Source organism: Lolium rigidum, chromosome 2, assembly GCF_022539505.1.
Source record: "Lolium rigidum isolate FL_2022 chromosome 2, APGP_CSIRO_Lrig_0.1, whole genome shotgun sequence".
Classification (NCBI taxonomy): domain Eukaryota; kingdom Viridiplantae; phylum Streptophyta; class Magnoliopsida; order Poales; family Poaceae; genus Lolium; species Lolium rigidum.
In genome coordinates, this window is record NC_061509.1 from 222,279,339 (window position 1) to 222,295,242 (window position 15,904).

At 45.1% G+C, this 15,904-nt stretch overlaps 1 protein-coding gene across 1 annotated transcript; it reads right to left on the reverse strand.

The window, feature by feature from the left end:
• Positions 1-1,179: 1,179 nt before the first annotated feature.
• LOC124688200 (nuclear transcription factor Y subunit B-1-like) lies at positions 1,180-1,813 on the reverse strand. Its single transcript, XM_047221915.1, has 2 exons — positions 1,789-1,813; positions 1,180-1,667 (listed from the first exon to the last, which is right to left on the reverse strand). The coding sequence occupies exons 1-2, from the start codon at positions 1,811-1,813 to the stop codon at positions 1,180-1,182; spliced, it is 513 nt and encodes a 170-aa protein (XP_047077871.1).
• Between the last annotated feature and the right edge of the window lie 14,091 nt (positions 1,814-15,904).

Consider the following 15,904-nt stretch of genomic DNA (forward strand, 5'->3'; position numbering starts at 1 on the left):
AATATCCTCCGGGTGGCGCAGACATTGTTGACCGTTGGCACTCCGGCTCTTGGTCGGTGACCAACACCGGTGTCGTCACTGCTGCTGCAACACTGACACCTCGTGTCTCCTCCTGCCGTGAACATTGTCGTACTATCGATGAAACATACAATACGTCACATAGGCCCCCTCCCCCGCCACGCTAGCACGTGGGGGACCCTACTGATGATTGACACAATTTTTGGACCAATATAAACTAATATTTTCCTGGTGGCGCGGACACCTTTGACCGTAGGCACTCTAGCTCTTGGTCGGTGACCAACACCGGTGTCGTCAATGCCGGGCCCTGCTGCCCCGTGGCTCCCCCTGCAGCGAATATTTTCGTACTATACCCCCCACCCCTAGCATGTGGGGGGCCTACTGATGATCGATAATTTTTTTTGGCCACTATAAACTAATATCTTCCCGGTGGTGCAGACATCGTTGACCGTAGGCACTCCAGTTCTCTATCGGTGACCAACACCGGTGTCGTCAATGCCGCAATGGCACGGACCATGCTGTCCCGTGGCTCCCATGCGTGAACATTGTCGTACTATACCCCCACCCCCACCTCCACCAACCACTTTGCGCTCGTTGACCACAACCAGATGCGGATGTAACAACATATATTGTGCTAATCTATTATTTACTTGAAGAAAAAGTTTTTTGTAGCAAAATTTATACACAGAATAAGAGAATAAAATGAAAAATTCTTAGAAAATTCTCCCTTTGGTAGGTGTGCTCCATGCAACCAACACGTGTGAACGCCACTTGCCAGGGCGTCCTCTCCTACCCACCGTCTAAAAAGGATACTTTGTGTAACATTCCTATATTATTGTACAAACAAACAAACCGTGAAAATTTCAATCTGGCCATCCAGATTTAAGTCGTCAAATACTATGAGTTCTCATTTTCTTTGGAAAATAATGCGGAAATCGTTGCAGGGTTCTTCATCCCTGCTGCATTCGATGCGGTTTTGAAGGTGTCACATTTATTCCAGGATTTATTTTATTTTCTTCGAGCAGAACATATAGGCGCCGTCCGGATTTTTTGTTTTTTTAGGGCTGGCGGCCGGATCTTATATGCCCATGCGCGGCATGCGGCGGCCCATGTACCTTGGGCCGATAAACAAACTTGCCGCACCGCTATGAACTAACCCAACTAATAGCCTCCGGGAGGTGCAGGGACTATCGACTGGAGGAACTCCAGCTCCTCGTCAGTGACCGTCACCGGGGCGCCAGTCGACACCGGCGCCGTCGCGACAGCCTCCGCCGCCGAGGCCCGTGCGGCCGCCCGGCTGCTCCTGCCGCGGGCGGTGTCATACTCGCGGTAGCCGCGGAGGTAGGTCTGCATGGGCTGGACGTAGCTGTCGAACCCGAGGTTTTGGAAGGACCAGGTGAAGTCCTCCGGCGCGACGGTGCGGCGGTGCTCCGTCCTGGCCCGCTCGGACGCCTCGCCGCCGACGAAGCTGACGAACTCCACCGCGCAGTCGTGGGTGAGCTGCTTGGCCGACTCGGCGATTTTGACGTTCGGCGGTAGCACCTGCCTCATCAGGCGCACCACGTTGGCCATCGGCAGCGCGTTTCTCCCCTCCCCCTCCTCCGACGCCGGCTTCTCCTCATCGCCCTCACGGCTGGCCCCCTTACCACCTGAAATCCAGGCCAAAACACGAAACATAACAAAAAAAACACCATGAACAAACCAGTGATAATCTGCTTGTAATACAATAAGTTAATTTCATGATGCACTAAGTGCTAATTAATTAGATACCACGCTTCTTGCTGCGCCCTCCCATTCTCTACTCTCAACCTCAGTGATCGTACTCGGTTTGTGTGTATCGATGGCAGCTCTGAGTGCTGACTCTTTGGGCATCCCGGCCCCTGGGCACCTCCTTTTATAGCAGGTCCGCGCTGGGCTGCGCTAGGTGCATGCTGCCGCCGTGTCGCGCGGGGAACGAGGTGCGGCTGCCACATTGCAGCGCCGACGAGCCATGCATACGTTACTGGGCAGGAGCAAAAGCAGTAAACTCAGCAAATTAACCCCTCATCAGTGCGCACCTTTGTTCCCTTCTCACCTACCGGCAGCGGCAGGGTCGCCGGCGAGGAAGCACATCAATACGCTGCATACAAACGCGCGGTAATTTCCAACTTTTAGCGACGGATTATGGGGAAGAAACGAGAAGGACGACGTCAAAGAGGTCGAGGTGGGTGGGTGGTAGTACGCGCCGATGGGTACTACGTAGGGCGTTCGGCGTCGGCGTGTTCGATTGCTAGCGTGGCGTGCTCCCGTCCCGTGCATGCAGCCTCGGAAATTAAGAGATATCGGTGCCCATTGTAGTTCATTAGTTGAGTGTCTCCCTCTGTCTATTGGAATTAGATCCTGGTCAGACAATGTAAAACACGTTTGGCTTTCATCTGCTACGATTTCTCTAAATAGTTGGTCAAATTTTGGGAAATACTTTTGTACACCCACGCATGGGTGTGGGTGTTTCCATCACCGTCCATTTATTCCTTGAGATTCGTGCCCACCATGGTAGATGGAAAGATTCCTTTCTCTCTCATCTTTTTATCCGAATCTCAAAGCACAATGGACGGTGCCGGAAACACCCACACCCATGCGTGGGTGTACAAAATCCACTCTCGTCAAATTTTAGAAAGCTTCACTTAATACAAGAGGGAGAAGTACACTTATTCACGGACAGAGGGAGTAGTTCGAAAGTTTGATCAAGTATATAAACCAAAACATAAAGATTTACCAAATACATTTTAAAAGATCGATCATAAGATATCCTCCCTCTGGTATTGTTTATAAGGACTAATTCACAAAACTTCAACCATTGATTTATTAAACAAAATATGAATTATATGCCACAAAATTATAACATTGGAACATCTGAATCCAATGCTACAACTTTTATGGCATAAATCTCATATTTTGTTGACGAAGTTGGTGGTCAACGTTTTCTTAAACTACGTGCATGCCTTAAAACTATATTGGGGGATTTTTTTCACAGAAAAATATTTGATATTTTAATTGTTTGATACTTCCTTCAATATATTTGATCAAACTTGGAAATCAGTGATTCTTTTACTAAGTTCATACTCCACCTATTAAGGAACCCAAGGAGTATAGTATTATGCTAAACATATTAGTGAGATTGTCTATGTATTTATGTTGTATTCTTTGATTTTGTTTCTAATATACGATGTTCTATAAATATACTGGCCAAAAGCTCGAGGCTTACACCATGGTTATAAGGGATATGTCCTGTAGATATTGCATAATTATAAACTAAAACTAGCAACGAATAAAACTTGATGGTCAAACCAACATCTTGTAGACTTTGCTTATGTATGGCATTGGATCACTATTTTGTTGTTTCCGGACCACTGACCTTCATCGTGTTATTCAATGTATTAGAAACACATTTATTTCGTAGACCATACGTTACAGTTGTCGTTGAAACGTATAGCTAGGGAAATATTGACTTCATTAGTTGAGTGTTTCCCTCCTCAATCTATTGTCAAAAAATGGAAATCATGTTTGAATTTTTATCTACTACGAGCTTCTCTAAATAGTTGGTCAAAATTGAAAAGGGGATTGACTTAATAGAAGAGGTAGAAATACACTTATTGAAGGATGGAGGAGTAGTTCAAAAGTCCATATTTTTCTAAGTATGATCAAGTATAAAAACCTAAATATAAAGATCTATAATACCAAATAGTTATTAAAAGATCGATCATAAGATATCCTCCCTCTCGTATAAGGACTGTTTCAGAAAACATCAACCATTAGTTTGCTAAAAAAATGAATTATATGTTACAAAATTGTAATATTGGAACATATTTCGAATATGAATCCAATGGTGTAAATTGAATGGCAAAAATCTCATATTTTGTTGACAAAGTTAGTATAAACTATACTGGATGGATTGTTTTCATAAACTATTTATTTAATATTTTAGTTCTTAATATTTCTTTCAATATATTTGGTAAAAACTAGAAATCATTGATTTTTTTATTAATTTTATACTCCACCTATATTAAGGGCCGGAAGGAGTGTAGTATCATGCTAATCTGATTAATGAGAATGTTTATGTGTTTATCTTGTGTTTTTCATTTTGTTTCAAACTATATGATGTTCAATAATTATATAGGTCAAAAGCTCCATACTTACAGTATGGTTATAAGGTATATTTGAAGATTTACCATGCATGTACACGTCTTGTAAATATTCCATAATTATGTAACTAAAAGTAGCAACAAATAAAGCTTGATGGTCAAACTCACATCTTGTAGACTATGCTCATGAATGACATTAGATCACTATTTTGTTTTTTACGGACCTCTGACCTTGCACAGTGATGTTCAATGTACTATATATGAATACATTTATTTGGTGGAGCGTACGTTACGGTTGTTTTCGAAACGTGTAGATAGGGAAATATTTACTTCATGCAGCAATGTGTGGTCGGTACTAGTAGACAATCTATAATATCTCACAAATATTCATGTGGAAGAGTGTCTCATAGTTGGAATCTGTATCTTAAGCCAAAATGTAAAAAAATGTTTGACTATTTTCCTGATGGTAGAACTAGAGTGTAGTATTCTGTCTGGTTAATGATAGTTTCTATCCATTTATATTTTTTTCTTTCATTTTGTTTATAAAATATATGGCATTCTATGAATATTGTGTTGAACCTTTGTACATTCACGATCGTTATAAGGACTCCTCCTAGGTTGACTAGACCTCTATATGCCCTATTAATATTTCATATTTATGTGATAAAAACAAGTAACAAATAAAAAAGGATATTAAAGTGATACCATGGAGATTGTGCTCATGTATAACACGATATAAATTAGGGGCTATTTCATGGTATCCAGGATTGTTGACCTTGCACCCTGTTGTTCCACGTTTTTGGACCATATTTTTTTGTGGACAAACTTATTGTTAAGCGTATAGCTAGGAATGTATTTATTTCATGTTGCAACATGTAGTAGGTGCTAGTATATAATCTATAATATTTCACAAAATACGCTTGCAGAAGAGTGTTTCACTATTGGAATAAAAAAAATGAAAATATTTTTTACTGTTTATCTGGTAATTACCCCTAAGTATGTTTTTGCTAATTAATGACAATCCTCTATGGACTAATGTTTTCATTGTCTTTATATGAAGGAATATTCCATAAGTATTTCTTGAAGTCCATATGTTGGATTCAAGTGTGGATGCCATGAATATAATGTTATACCTTTGGTACTGGCATCAAGATCATCGATTTGAAAAGAAGAATATGATATGATCAAGAAGAAGAAATGAAGATGGAGTTCTTGGGTGGAACTCAAGTTAGCCATGTTAAGCAATGAGTGATCAAGATATTATGATAGAGCATGAAGAGATACAAGGTTGACCAAGACTAAGAGTGAATATTGGATTCAAGTTGGTCAACCCATGAAGCATAAAGATTGTACCACTTTCGATCATGTGATCTTGTGGGCGGTAAGCCTTGTCAATTATGCTTCATCAGCTAACCCACTATATATGTGCATTTGTGTTTTCTATATGGGTTAGTTATCTTGCCATGTGTATGCATCAAGAGTATGATCTCATATATCTCATGAGAGGATGGCATCAAGTTTTTTTAAAGGAATATAGTAGGGGAAGCCCCTACAGTGATTTTGTTTTTTAAATAATAAGAACCCAAATTCGTATCCCTAGGGACTTAAACCTGGGCGGCTGGGTTGTACATCTACTTCCCTAACCAAGTGAGCTAGGCAAACTTCTTATGGCATCAAGTTTTAGATGTCATTGATGTCTACGGGAGCTTCTATTCTTGTAGACAGTGTTGGGCCTCCAAGAGCAGAGGTTTGTAGAACAGCAGCAAGTTTCCCTTAAGTGGATACCCAAGGTTTATCGAACTCAGGGAGGAAGAGGTCAAAGATATCCCTCTCATGCAACCCTGCAACCACAAAGCAAGAAGTCTCTTGTGTCCCCAACACACCTAATAGGTGCACTAGTTCGGCGAAGAGATAGTGAAATACGGGTGGTATGAATAAGCGAGTAGCAACGGCAACGACACCGGAAAAGTGCTTTGCCCGGGACGAGTAAACAAGCGAGTAGTAATGTAGCGAGTAGTAGCGCAGTAGAAACAAGTAAACAAGCAGCGATAGCGATATTTAGGAACAAGGCCTAGGGAATAGACTTTCACTAGTGGACACTCTCAACATTGATCACATAACAGAATAGATAAATGCATACTCTACACTTTTGTTGGATGATGAACACATTGCGTAGGATTACACGAACCCTCAATGCCGGAGTTAACAAGCTCCACAATAATGCTCATATTTTAGTAACCTTTAGTGTAAGATAGATCAAAAGACTAAACCAAGTACTAGCATAGCATGCACACTTGTCACCTTCATGCATATGTAGGAGGAATAGATCACATCAATATTATCATAGCAATAGTTAACTTCGCAATCTACAAGAGATCATGATCATAGCATAAACCAAGTACTAACACGGTGCACACACTTGTCACCTTTGCACACGTGCGGGAGGAATAAACTACTTTAATAACAAATCACTAGAGTAGCACATAGATAAATTGTGATACAAAACATGTTGCAATCATAAAGAGATATAAATAAGCACCTCACTATGCCATTCAACATTGAGTAAGTATTCTGTGAAATATGGCCTAAGAGACCCACACGGTGCACACACTGTCACCTTTACACACGTGGGACAAGGAGTCTCCGGAGATGTAACATCCCAAATTTCAAATAAAGGAAGAAGAACAATTTCAATTATCCAAAATTGAGAACCAACAAAAACTTTTACTTGCATATAGTACCCTGCATAGGACTTGTGCATTTTGAGTGCTATGCCATGATGTTTGTTACTTTGTGTTTGTGATGAACTCTAAAACCCTAGAATGATCAAGTGATCATCATAAATTAAATACCTCAAAAGAGAAAGAAATCAAATATCACAAAAACCCTAAAAACCCTAACATAAGGTCTATGTCATTTTTGGTAAATCTGATCTTAGACCCATTTGATCTTCACCAATAATTGTGTTATGATATTAAAGAATGAATACAACTTTGAGAATCAAAGATTTACTTTCCAAACCATTTTCAAAATTGAAAACATGATCACATATGATCATGGTCATTTCCGACTTTTATAGTCTGGTACCTACTTTGAACCTATCTATTTCAATTTTTCCAAACCAAACAAATCCAACTCTTGGCATGTCATCCAAGTACTCAACAAGGTGAACAACTTCTGTAAAGATCACCATATCAAATTCATCATGGATCAAGAGATAGAAGCATGCCAAGATGAGACTTTGAAACATATGTAACAATCTCCAATTTTGAAATGTGATCAAACCAGGCCATCACTTGCTCACCACTTGACCTAGCATTGACCACAAGACCCTCCTACACCAAACCCATGCCTTGGAACCCCTGGACACGACCAAACATGGCCTAGCCATGGCCATGCCGGCCACGTCGCCCACGACACGCCTCCCTCTGTTTCTCTTCACCATCGCCACGGCCACCATGTCCAACGCGTCGCCCATGATCCCAGGAGATCGCACTGTACCCGCCGTTGGTCGAGGAGACGCCGACAAGCCCCGGACGACGCGCGCCCGGGACGCCCCGGGTACGCCGCCAACGGCATGGCGGCGTCACCCGGTGCACGGACACGTCCACGCGGCGCTCGCCGGATCTCGCCGTACCCGACCATATCCGCGCGCCGTAGTACCTCTCTCGCCACGCGGAGCTCGCCGGACACGCTCACGTCACCCCCTAGCCTCTACCGCCGCCGGAGCGGAAGCTTCCTTCCGCCACGGCCGCGGCAGTACACGGACGCGCCCGGCCGTCGTACGCCCCCATTTGCCGCGCCGTTGACGCTCGCGGTACCGCCTTGACGTGGTGAACACGACCCCGTCGTCGCTTAGCCCCCTAGCTCACCGGAGACGCCGCGCCCTTGTCGACTTGCCGCAGCACCCACGGCACCCCTCACGCCCTATAAAAGGAGACCTCCCCTTGATGATCCAAGCACACCACCAGCTTCCCCTCTTCTTCCTCGACCTCCCCGGCACCTCGCCATGATCGATTAGCCACCGCCGCCGCCCAATCGACGCCTCACGCCGCGGAAGCCCTGCGGCAATCGCCGGAGAAGGAGGCCGCCCACGGCGACGCCGGCTGCTACGGGCTGCTTCGCCGTCGTCCACAACCTCGTCGAGCACATTGCCCAACCCTAGGCTGGAGCCACGGTGAGCCTCCGACCCCCTACCGCCGCCGTGCCGGTGAACCCATCTCGCCGGAGACGACGATGGCCCGGTGCGCGTCCGATCTCATTCTAATCCAACGATCCACTTTAAAACATACCGTTTCGGCTTTTATGAGTCGGCCGACGGGTGGAGCCCATTGTCGGGCGGCCCGCGCGTGCACGGATGCGTGGTGGGCTGGCCTTGGGCCGCTTTTAAACGTTTCGGCCCACTTAGCTTTCCGCGTAGCCCGGTAATTCAAATTCGATTTATCCAAATCCATTTAATTTCAATACTTGGTTCCAACTTAGAAATTCAATAGATTGAAATTGGCTAAACCAAATTTGATGAACTTTATGTTGTTGGAAAGCTAAGAAAGAGATCTAACAAATGCCACTGGCCCCATGGTCAGATTCTTGGTGGAATAAATGTGATAAAAATAACAAGACGGGGACTTTTACTTATTCAAATAATTATTAAAAATCAACCAAAATAGATATTAAGTTAATTCCAACTCTAGTAGCTCACATTTGACTTACACTAATTGTTTCTGCAAGAAAATGGTGTGGTCACTTTGCATGATCATGCCCTAATTTAATTAATGGATCATTTGACTAGTTTAACTAGTTGATATTATCCAAAACTACTAAAGTAAATCATGTGAAGTTGTATACTTCATTTAAACTTGTCTCACATAAATTCATGGGATGTTTGGACCCCTGGTTTCAAACTCTCTTATATGAATTACTTGAGATTTAAATCAAATGTAGTGTTATTTAAATAGTATGAGGTGGTCTACCTCATTTAAATCATTTTCTCCAATAATGATGATGAATGGTTGACTTGGGTCAACATAGGATTCATGTATTGCTGAGGAGAAATTAAATCTTAAGAAGATTCAATGAGAGGAAATTATTTCCCAAACACCATATGAACCTTACTTCTCACATATGAATAAGAGGAAATCTTTTTCCTCAAGTCACCCACCAATACACTTACTTATTTTATGTGTGTGCTTAGTATAGTTTGTGTGAAGTAATGATGTGTTTAGATTAGCCTTTGAGCTTGTTTGGTGATTATACTTCGTATTCGAATTTAGACGCTAGCACGGAGATTATCAAGAGGAAGGAGAATTCTACCCTGAAGAAGAAGGAGAAAACCTAGAGAACTACCAAGGCAAGATAATACTCTTGCAAAGTGCAAAGCTCACCTTGAGCAAGGCACCATGATTCTTACTTTTCTTTATACAAGTCTATCTTATGTGTACACCATACAAGTTCTACTTGTTGTGTTTTCCAAGGATGAACTAAAATTGGGATAGAGAACAAGATTACTAAATAAGAAGAGATAGCAAAGCAAAGTAGCACCCCTCATGATTAGTGCTAGTGCTAAAATACTAAAATTTGACTATATTAGATGGGAGCATGTGAATGGTTGATTTTGAAACCTTGGAATGATGAAGCATTCCATTGAAGAGTTTGAAGTTGAAGGTGAACAAGAGAAGATGGTGATTTTTGATAAAAACCTGATATTGGTTTGAATGCGATACCTTTCCAATTTTTGAGTACCCCCACAATACACTGATTATGGGTAGGGCTTAGCTGGAAGTTTATAGATTTTAGTATGAGTTCCCTCTGAACACACATCATAGGGGTTATGCTTGAGGCTGCCTCCGTTGTTAAGAAAGGATGTGAATTGAGGTGAAATTGTACGGCCAAGCCTGTGCGGTTCCCGGGTTAACGAGTTGGTTTTCCTTTGGGAGGCCAAGCTCATGGGGAGAGGTGCTCATACTAGGATGTGTAAGTGAAAGGTTATGGTTGATGATCCGCGTCTTGTGTTACGGTGACTCGGAGTTATTCCGACGGATGAAATCAAATGTTGTGGCACAAGTGTGCAACCTCTGCGAGTGTAAACCTATTCGAATAGCCGTGTCCACGGTTACGGACGGTTGGAAAGGCCATACGGTTTCCGGTGTCGGATTTTCGAAAGCTTTAGTAAATATGAATGGTGACTTGGTGACTCTTTGGGCTTTGAACCAATGATGTGGGAATGACACTAATGTTCCCACTTAAGGTAGTTAGTACATGATCCAAGCTTGTGAACTAAAATTTGGCTTATGCAAGTTAAATTAGAGTTTAGTTTCTTTAATGGGCATTTTACAATAGTATTAGTTTGCAAGTACTTGAAGTACTTACGGCTTTGTCCCTGGCTATTCAAATGGCCAGAGTACGAGGAGGAACAGAACTATCACGAGGATGACCGGCGGGACGCCTACGACAACTAGGGGTTTCTGACGTCAAATGTTGGCCTGTGGACTAGAGAGTCCCGTTACTATTACGCTTCCGCTATGTATGAACTTATGTATGTTGTTGATTGTGAAATCAACTATTTGTGTAATATGAATCATGTGATTCAAGATTGTATGACACTATGGCTTGTAATAAATAATGACTGTGATATTCGACTATTATGCCTCGCAACAACATTATCCTGGGATTGCGATGAATGACATAATAGGCATATGGACTTAAAAATCCGGGTGTTGACAAGTTGGTATCGAGCCATTATTTGACCTTAGAAGACCCTAGTTAGAATGGACGTTCATGAAAACTTAACTTTGAAATCAAATGAAGTAAATATTTGTGAAAATTTACTCGCATTCTTGCCTTTGAGACTATTTCGAAATTTGATGAATAATGTGCTCTTCTAAATTGAATCTACTTAAAATTTTGCCACACTTGTTCACTCTCTAACTTACTCAACCTTTTCGCTTTCGGATGGAGCCCAATGAACCCATCAACGCGAAGTTCTATCAGCTCGGGAACGGTGGGAGCCTCGTGTTCGAACATGACCTCACCGCTGTCGTCTGCTTTCCTTGGTCGACTTCCCCACTGAGTTCCACGGAATTCGGGTGAACGATCAGCCTGGTGGAGAACTCCGGTGGATTATCACTGCGGATGTGCGAGGCACGATGGAGTCTCCTAACCGAGGAGAGGATTCTGTTCTCATTCCGTGAGAGCAAGCGGCTCGACGGACTAGCGAGAGCTCTTCGGGAGGCATTGGCACGCCTCTGCGGACGGAATGTGGTACGCCTGCTTGCGTCCCGCTTCGCTCACTTAGTGAGGCGTGATGCCTCAGGAGCACCCATGACTCTGCAGTCGCACCCAGAGCTGCGACACCACGCCGAGCACCTAGACTTTATGCTTGTATCATACACGGCGGGATCTAGACAACGCCCGGGTGTACGCGAACCGGACGCACATCGCCATGGCCACCCATGGAGATGCTATCAAGATGCTATCCGGAGACCGCAACAAGCTTCGCCTAAGGTGCGCGAAGAAGGATGCCACCATCACACGCCTTCGCGCTCGGATAGCGTCACTTGAGGCCACGGTGAAGGCTCGGGAGGAGCGGATCCAGGAGATGGAGGAAGACGAAGCGGGTATCGATATTCGGGGAGGAGGAGCCTTCCGAGTGACGATGACGACTTCGAGGAGGACGAGTTCACCGAGGAGGAGGACTACGCTTTTACGGAGCCGAGTCCGATGACGTCGTTCCTATCGATGTGGAGGACGAGGGTAGCTGCACTTGAGCAATGATGTAGGCATGAGTTGTATCCCGACCTTTGTATCGTAGCATGTGAAATGGTTCTTAAAACCATTGGAGTGTTGAAATGTTAGTTTGTAATGTGTTATGTGGTATGAATGAATGAATGTTTGTGTGTGTCATCCAAAGCATTCAAGTTTTTACAAGTTTTTGAACTTATTCAAAATGAACCATAGAATTTCCCTCTTATCTTATAATCTAATGTATATTCGGATGGCCCCTCCCAATCGCAACAACAACGATGCTATGATGCAAGCTGCTGCAAACCCTGGTGGCGGACGGGGAGGCTGAAAGGGCTGAACGTCAAGCCAACATCACCGCCTTTGCAAAACCTCGCAACCCAAGGCCATGGGAATCATGATCATCCCGGATCCAAGCTCAAGAACTTTCAGAATACCAACCCTCCGGTGTTCAGCAAGACGGAGGAACCCCTCGATGCCGATGGCTGGCTTCAAACCATGGAGAACAACTTGGAGGTAGCGGGAGTGGAACCCAACGAGATGGTTCTGTTTGCCACTCATTACCTCGCTGGACCAGCCCGAGCACTGGTGGATTAGCACACGTGCCATGAATGGAGGTCGGTTCATGACTTGGGCGGACTTCAAGCTCAAGTTCAGCAAGTACCATGTACCCCGGGTCTTATCAAGAAGATGAGGGATGAGTTCCGTGAAGCTGAAGCAAGGTCGCATGACGGTGGTAGAATACCGCGACAGGTTCCTCACCCTGTCAAGGTACGCCCCCGATGAGACCGACACCACCGAGAAGAGGCAGGAGAGATTCCTGAACGGACTGCATGATGAGATGCAGACTGTTCTCGTCAACATCCCCTTCGCTGACCTCGAAGCCCTTGTTGACTCCGCCATCCAGATGGAGGGCAAGCTGAACCAAGCCAATGAGAACCGTAAACGTCGCATGATGCACCAGAGTGGGCCTAGCAATGCCCGAAGTATCGCCCCGGCTCAAGCGGAGGTTTCACTCCGAGGAACAACAACAAGCCCCCTATGCGGAACTCGCGCCCGGTTATCGGAACCGGAGTGGAGGAAACTCTAGGCCAGGAGGCCACACCAACAACTACAACAACAACAACAACTTCAACCGCGCTCCGCCCAGAGCTCCCAACAACAACAACAACACCAACACCGCTCCAAGGACTGGAAGCAACGCCATTCCGGTCGCAACCAAGGACAAGTCCACTATCACTTGCTATGAGTGCGGAGTGGTGGGGCACTACTCCAACGAGTGTCCCAAGAGACTCGCCAAGCTCGCCGGCAACACCGCTGCACCTGCTCAGCGGCAACGCCGCGTTTCCCTTTGGAAAGAAGTTCGCCCCCAACAACCCCAATAACCGCAATGGCCGCCTCTTCCACATGAATGCCGAAGAAGCCCGGGAAGCACCGGATGTTGTCTTGGGTATGTTTCCTGTCAACTCGGTACACTGCCGAGTGTTGTTTGATTCGGAGCATCTCATTCTTTTGTCAACGAAGACTTTGCATCAACAAGTAAAATTCAACCCCTCGGTTTGAAACATGTCATGATAGTTCAAATTCCCGGATCAACCACTAAAGCCGGAAAATTTTGTAAAAATGTACCCATCGAGAATTCATGAAGTAGAGTTCTATGCCAATTTGATAATTTTGGGAACCAAAGGTTTGGAAGTAGTATTGGGAATGGATTGGATGGCGAAACACCATGGAATGATTGATTGTGCCAAGAAAGCCATCACCATGACCGGTAGCACCGGTATCTTAGTGGAACATGTCTACGAACTGCTACCTAGAAAGTTTACCGCAACCGGAGCGTAGCCAAGCCAACTACTGGATCAAATCGGGGTCGTTTGTCGATATCTCGATGTGTTCCCGGATGGTTTACCCGGTATGCCCCCGGACCGGGATATCGAGTTTATCATCGAGTTAATTCCCGGAACCGGACCTATAGCCCGAGAGAGCCTACGGCATGAACCCGGCGAGCTTGTGGAGCTGAAGAAGCAAGCTTGGATGAGCTGTTAGCCAAAGGTCGATTAGACCAAGTGCGTCACCTTGGAGATCACCTGTTTTGTTTGTGGATAAGAAGGATGGTGCCAGTCGTTTATGTACGGACTATCGTAAGCTTAACGATGTCACCATCAAGAACAAATACCCTTTGCCGAAGATAGAAGATTTGTTTGACCAGCTGACCGGTGCCATAGTGTTCTCAAAGATTGACCTCAGGATTGGATACCACCGGTGAAGATTCGAGCATCGGACATTCCCAAAACTGCCTTTACCACCAGATATGGATTGTACGAGTACAATGTCATGTCATTTGGATTGACCAATGCCCCTGCTTATTTCATGAATCTCATGAATAAAATCTTCATGAACTTTTTGGATAAGTTTGTTGTCGTTTTCATCGACGACATTCTAATCTATTCAAGTACGAGGAAGAGCATGAACAACACCTAGAAGCTGTCCTAGAGACCACTGAGAGAGCATAAGCTGTATGCTAAGTTCAGCAAATGTGAGTTTTGGTTGAAGGAAGTTGGATTCTGGGACATATCTTGTCTGCGGGAGGAATTGCCGTAGACCCCGCCAAGATCAAGGCTGTTGCGGAATGGAAAGCCCCAACCACCCAGACCGAGGTCCGCGCTTTTCTTGGATTAGCCGGATATTACCGCAGATTTGTAGAAGGCTTCTCGAGTATCGCTCGACCAATGACCCAATTGTTGAAGAAGGATAAGAAGTTCGAATGGACGGACAAATGTGAAGAGAGTTTTCAACAACTCAAGCTTAGACTGACCACGGCCCCAATTCGATCATGCCGGGACATCACCAAACCCTTTGATGTTTCTTGCGATGCATCCAAGATTGGTCTCGGATGTGTGCTTATGCAAGAAGGCAAAGTGATCTCTTATTTGTCCCGGCAAGCTGAAGCGGCATGAGCAGAACTACCCCACCCATGACCTCGAACTCGCGGCCGTAGTTTTAGCACTGAAGGTGTGGCGTCATTACCTCATGGGTAATCGCTGCGAGATCTATTCGGATCACAAGAGCACGAAGTATATCTTTACCCGAAGGAGCTGAACATGAGACAAAGGAGATGGTTAGAACTGATTAAGGATTATGATATGGAGATCCACTACCACCCCGGCAAGGCCAATGTGGTAGCGGATGCGTTGAGTAGGCTGCCGTGTCGGTTGAATTCAATGATAGCGAGAAGAACAACCCGGCTTGTACCAAGAGTTTGAACAGGTTTAGAATGGAGCTAGTCGGTGAAGGATTCTTAGCTAGCATGGAGCTACAACCTACCTTGATGGGACAGATCAAGGAAGCTCGAGAAGGAAATGCCGGCATTGACGGAATCAAGACCCGGATAGTCGCGGGGAAAAGCCCCGGGATTCACTGTAGATGAAGCCGGAGTTCTTTGGTACAAAGGACGTCTCTGCGTACCATCGGACTCGGACACGAAGCAAGTCATTCGAAGGAAGCCCATGACACCTTATACTCTATTCACCCGGAGGTACCAAGATGTACCAAGATTTGAAGGAACAATTTTGGTGGCATGGAATGAAGAGGAGATAGGAAGCTACATCGCCAAGTGTGATATACGTCGGCGAGTCAAGGCGGAACATCGGCGACCCGCGGGACTGTTGCAACCCTTGCGGATTCCGGAATGGAAGTGGGACTCGGTAGGAATGGACTTTATCACGGGTTTGCCCAAATCCGGCAAAGGCAACGACTCTATATGGGTAGTGGTGGATAGATTGACCAAGGTAGCCCATTTCATCGCCGTCAAGACCACCTACCAAGGACCAAAGTTAGCTGAGCTGTACATCTCCAGAATAGTCGCCCTGCACGGAACCCCGAAGTCGATAGTGTCAGATAGAGGATCACGGTTCACCTCACGGTTACGGCGAGAAAGTGCATGAAGGACTAGGAACCCGTCTGAATTTCAGCACCGCCTATCACCCGCGAGACCGATGGACGGACCGAGAGAGTCAATCAGATTTTGG

Excerpts from the sequence above, each read along its gene's own strand:
- LOC124688200 (XM_047221915.1), bottom strand. The coding sequence starts at position 1,813 with ATGGGAGGGCGCAGCAAGAAGCGTG. Across the intron at positions 1,668-1,788 it reads AGGGCGCAGCAAGAAGCGTG|GTGGTAAGGGGGCCAGCCGT; the intron begins GTATCTAATTAA and ends CCTGGATTTCAG.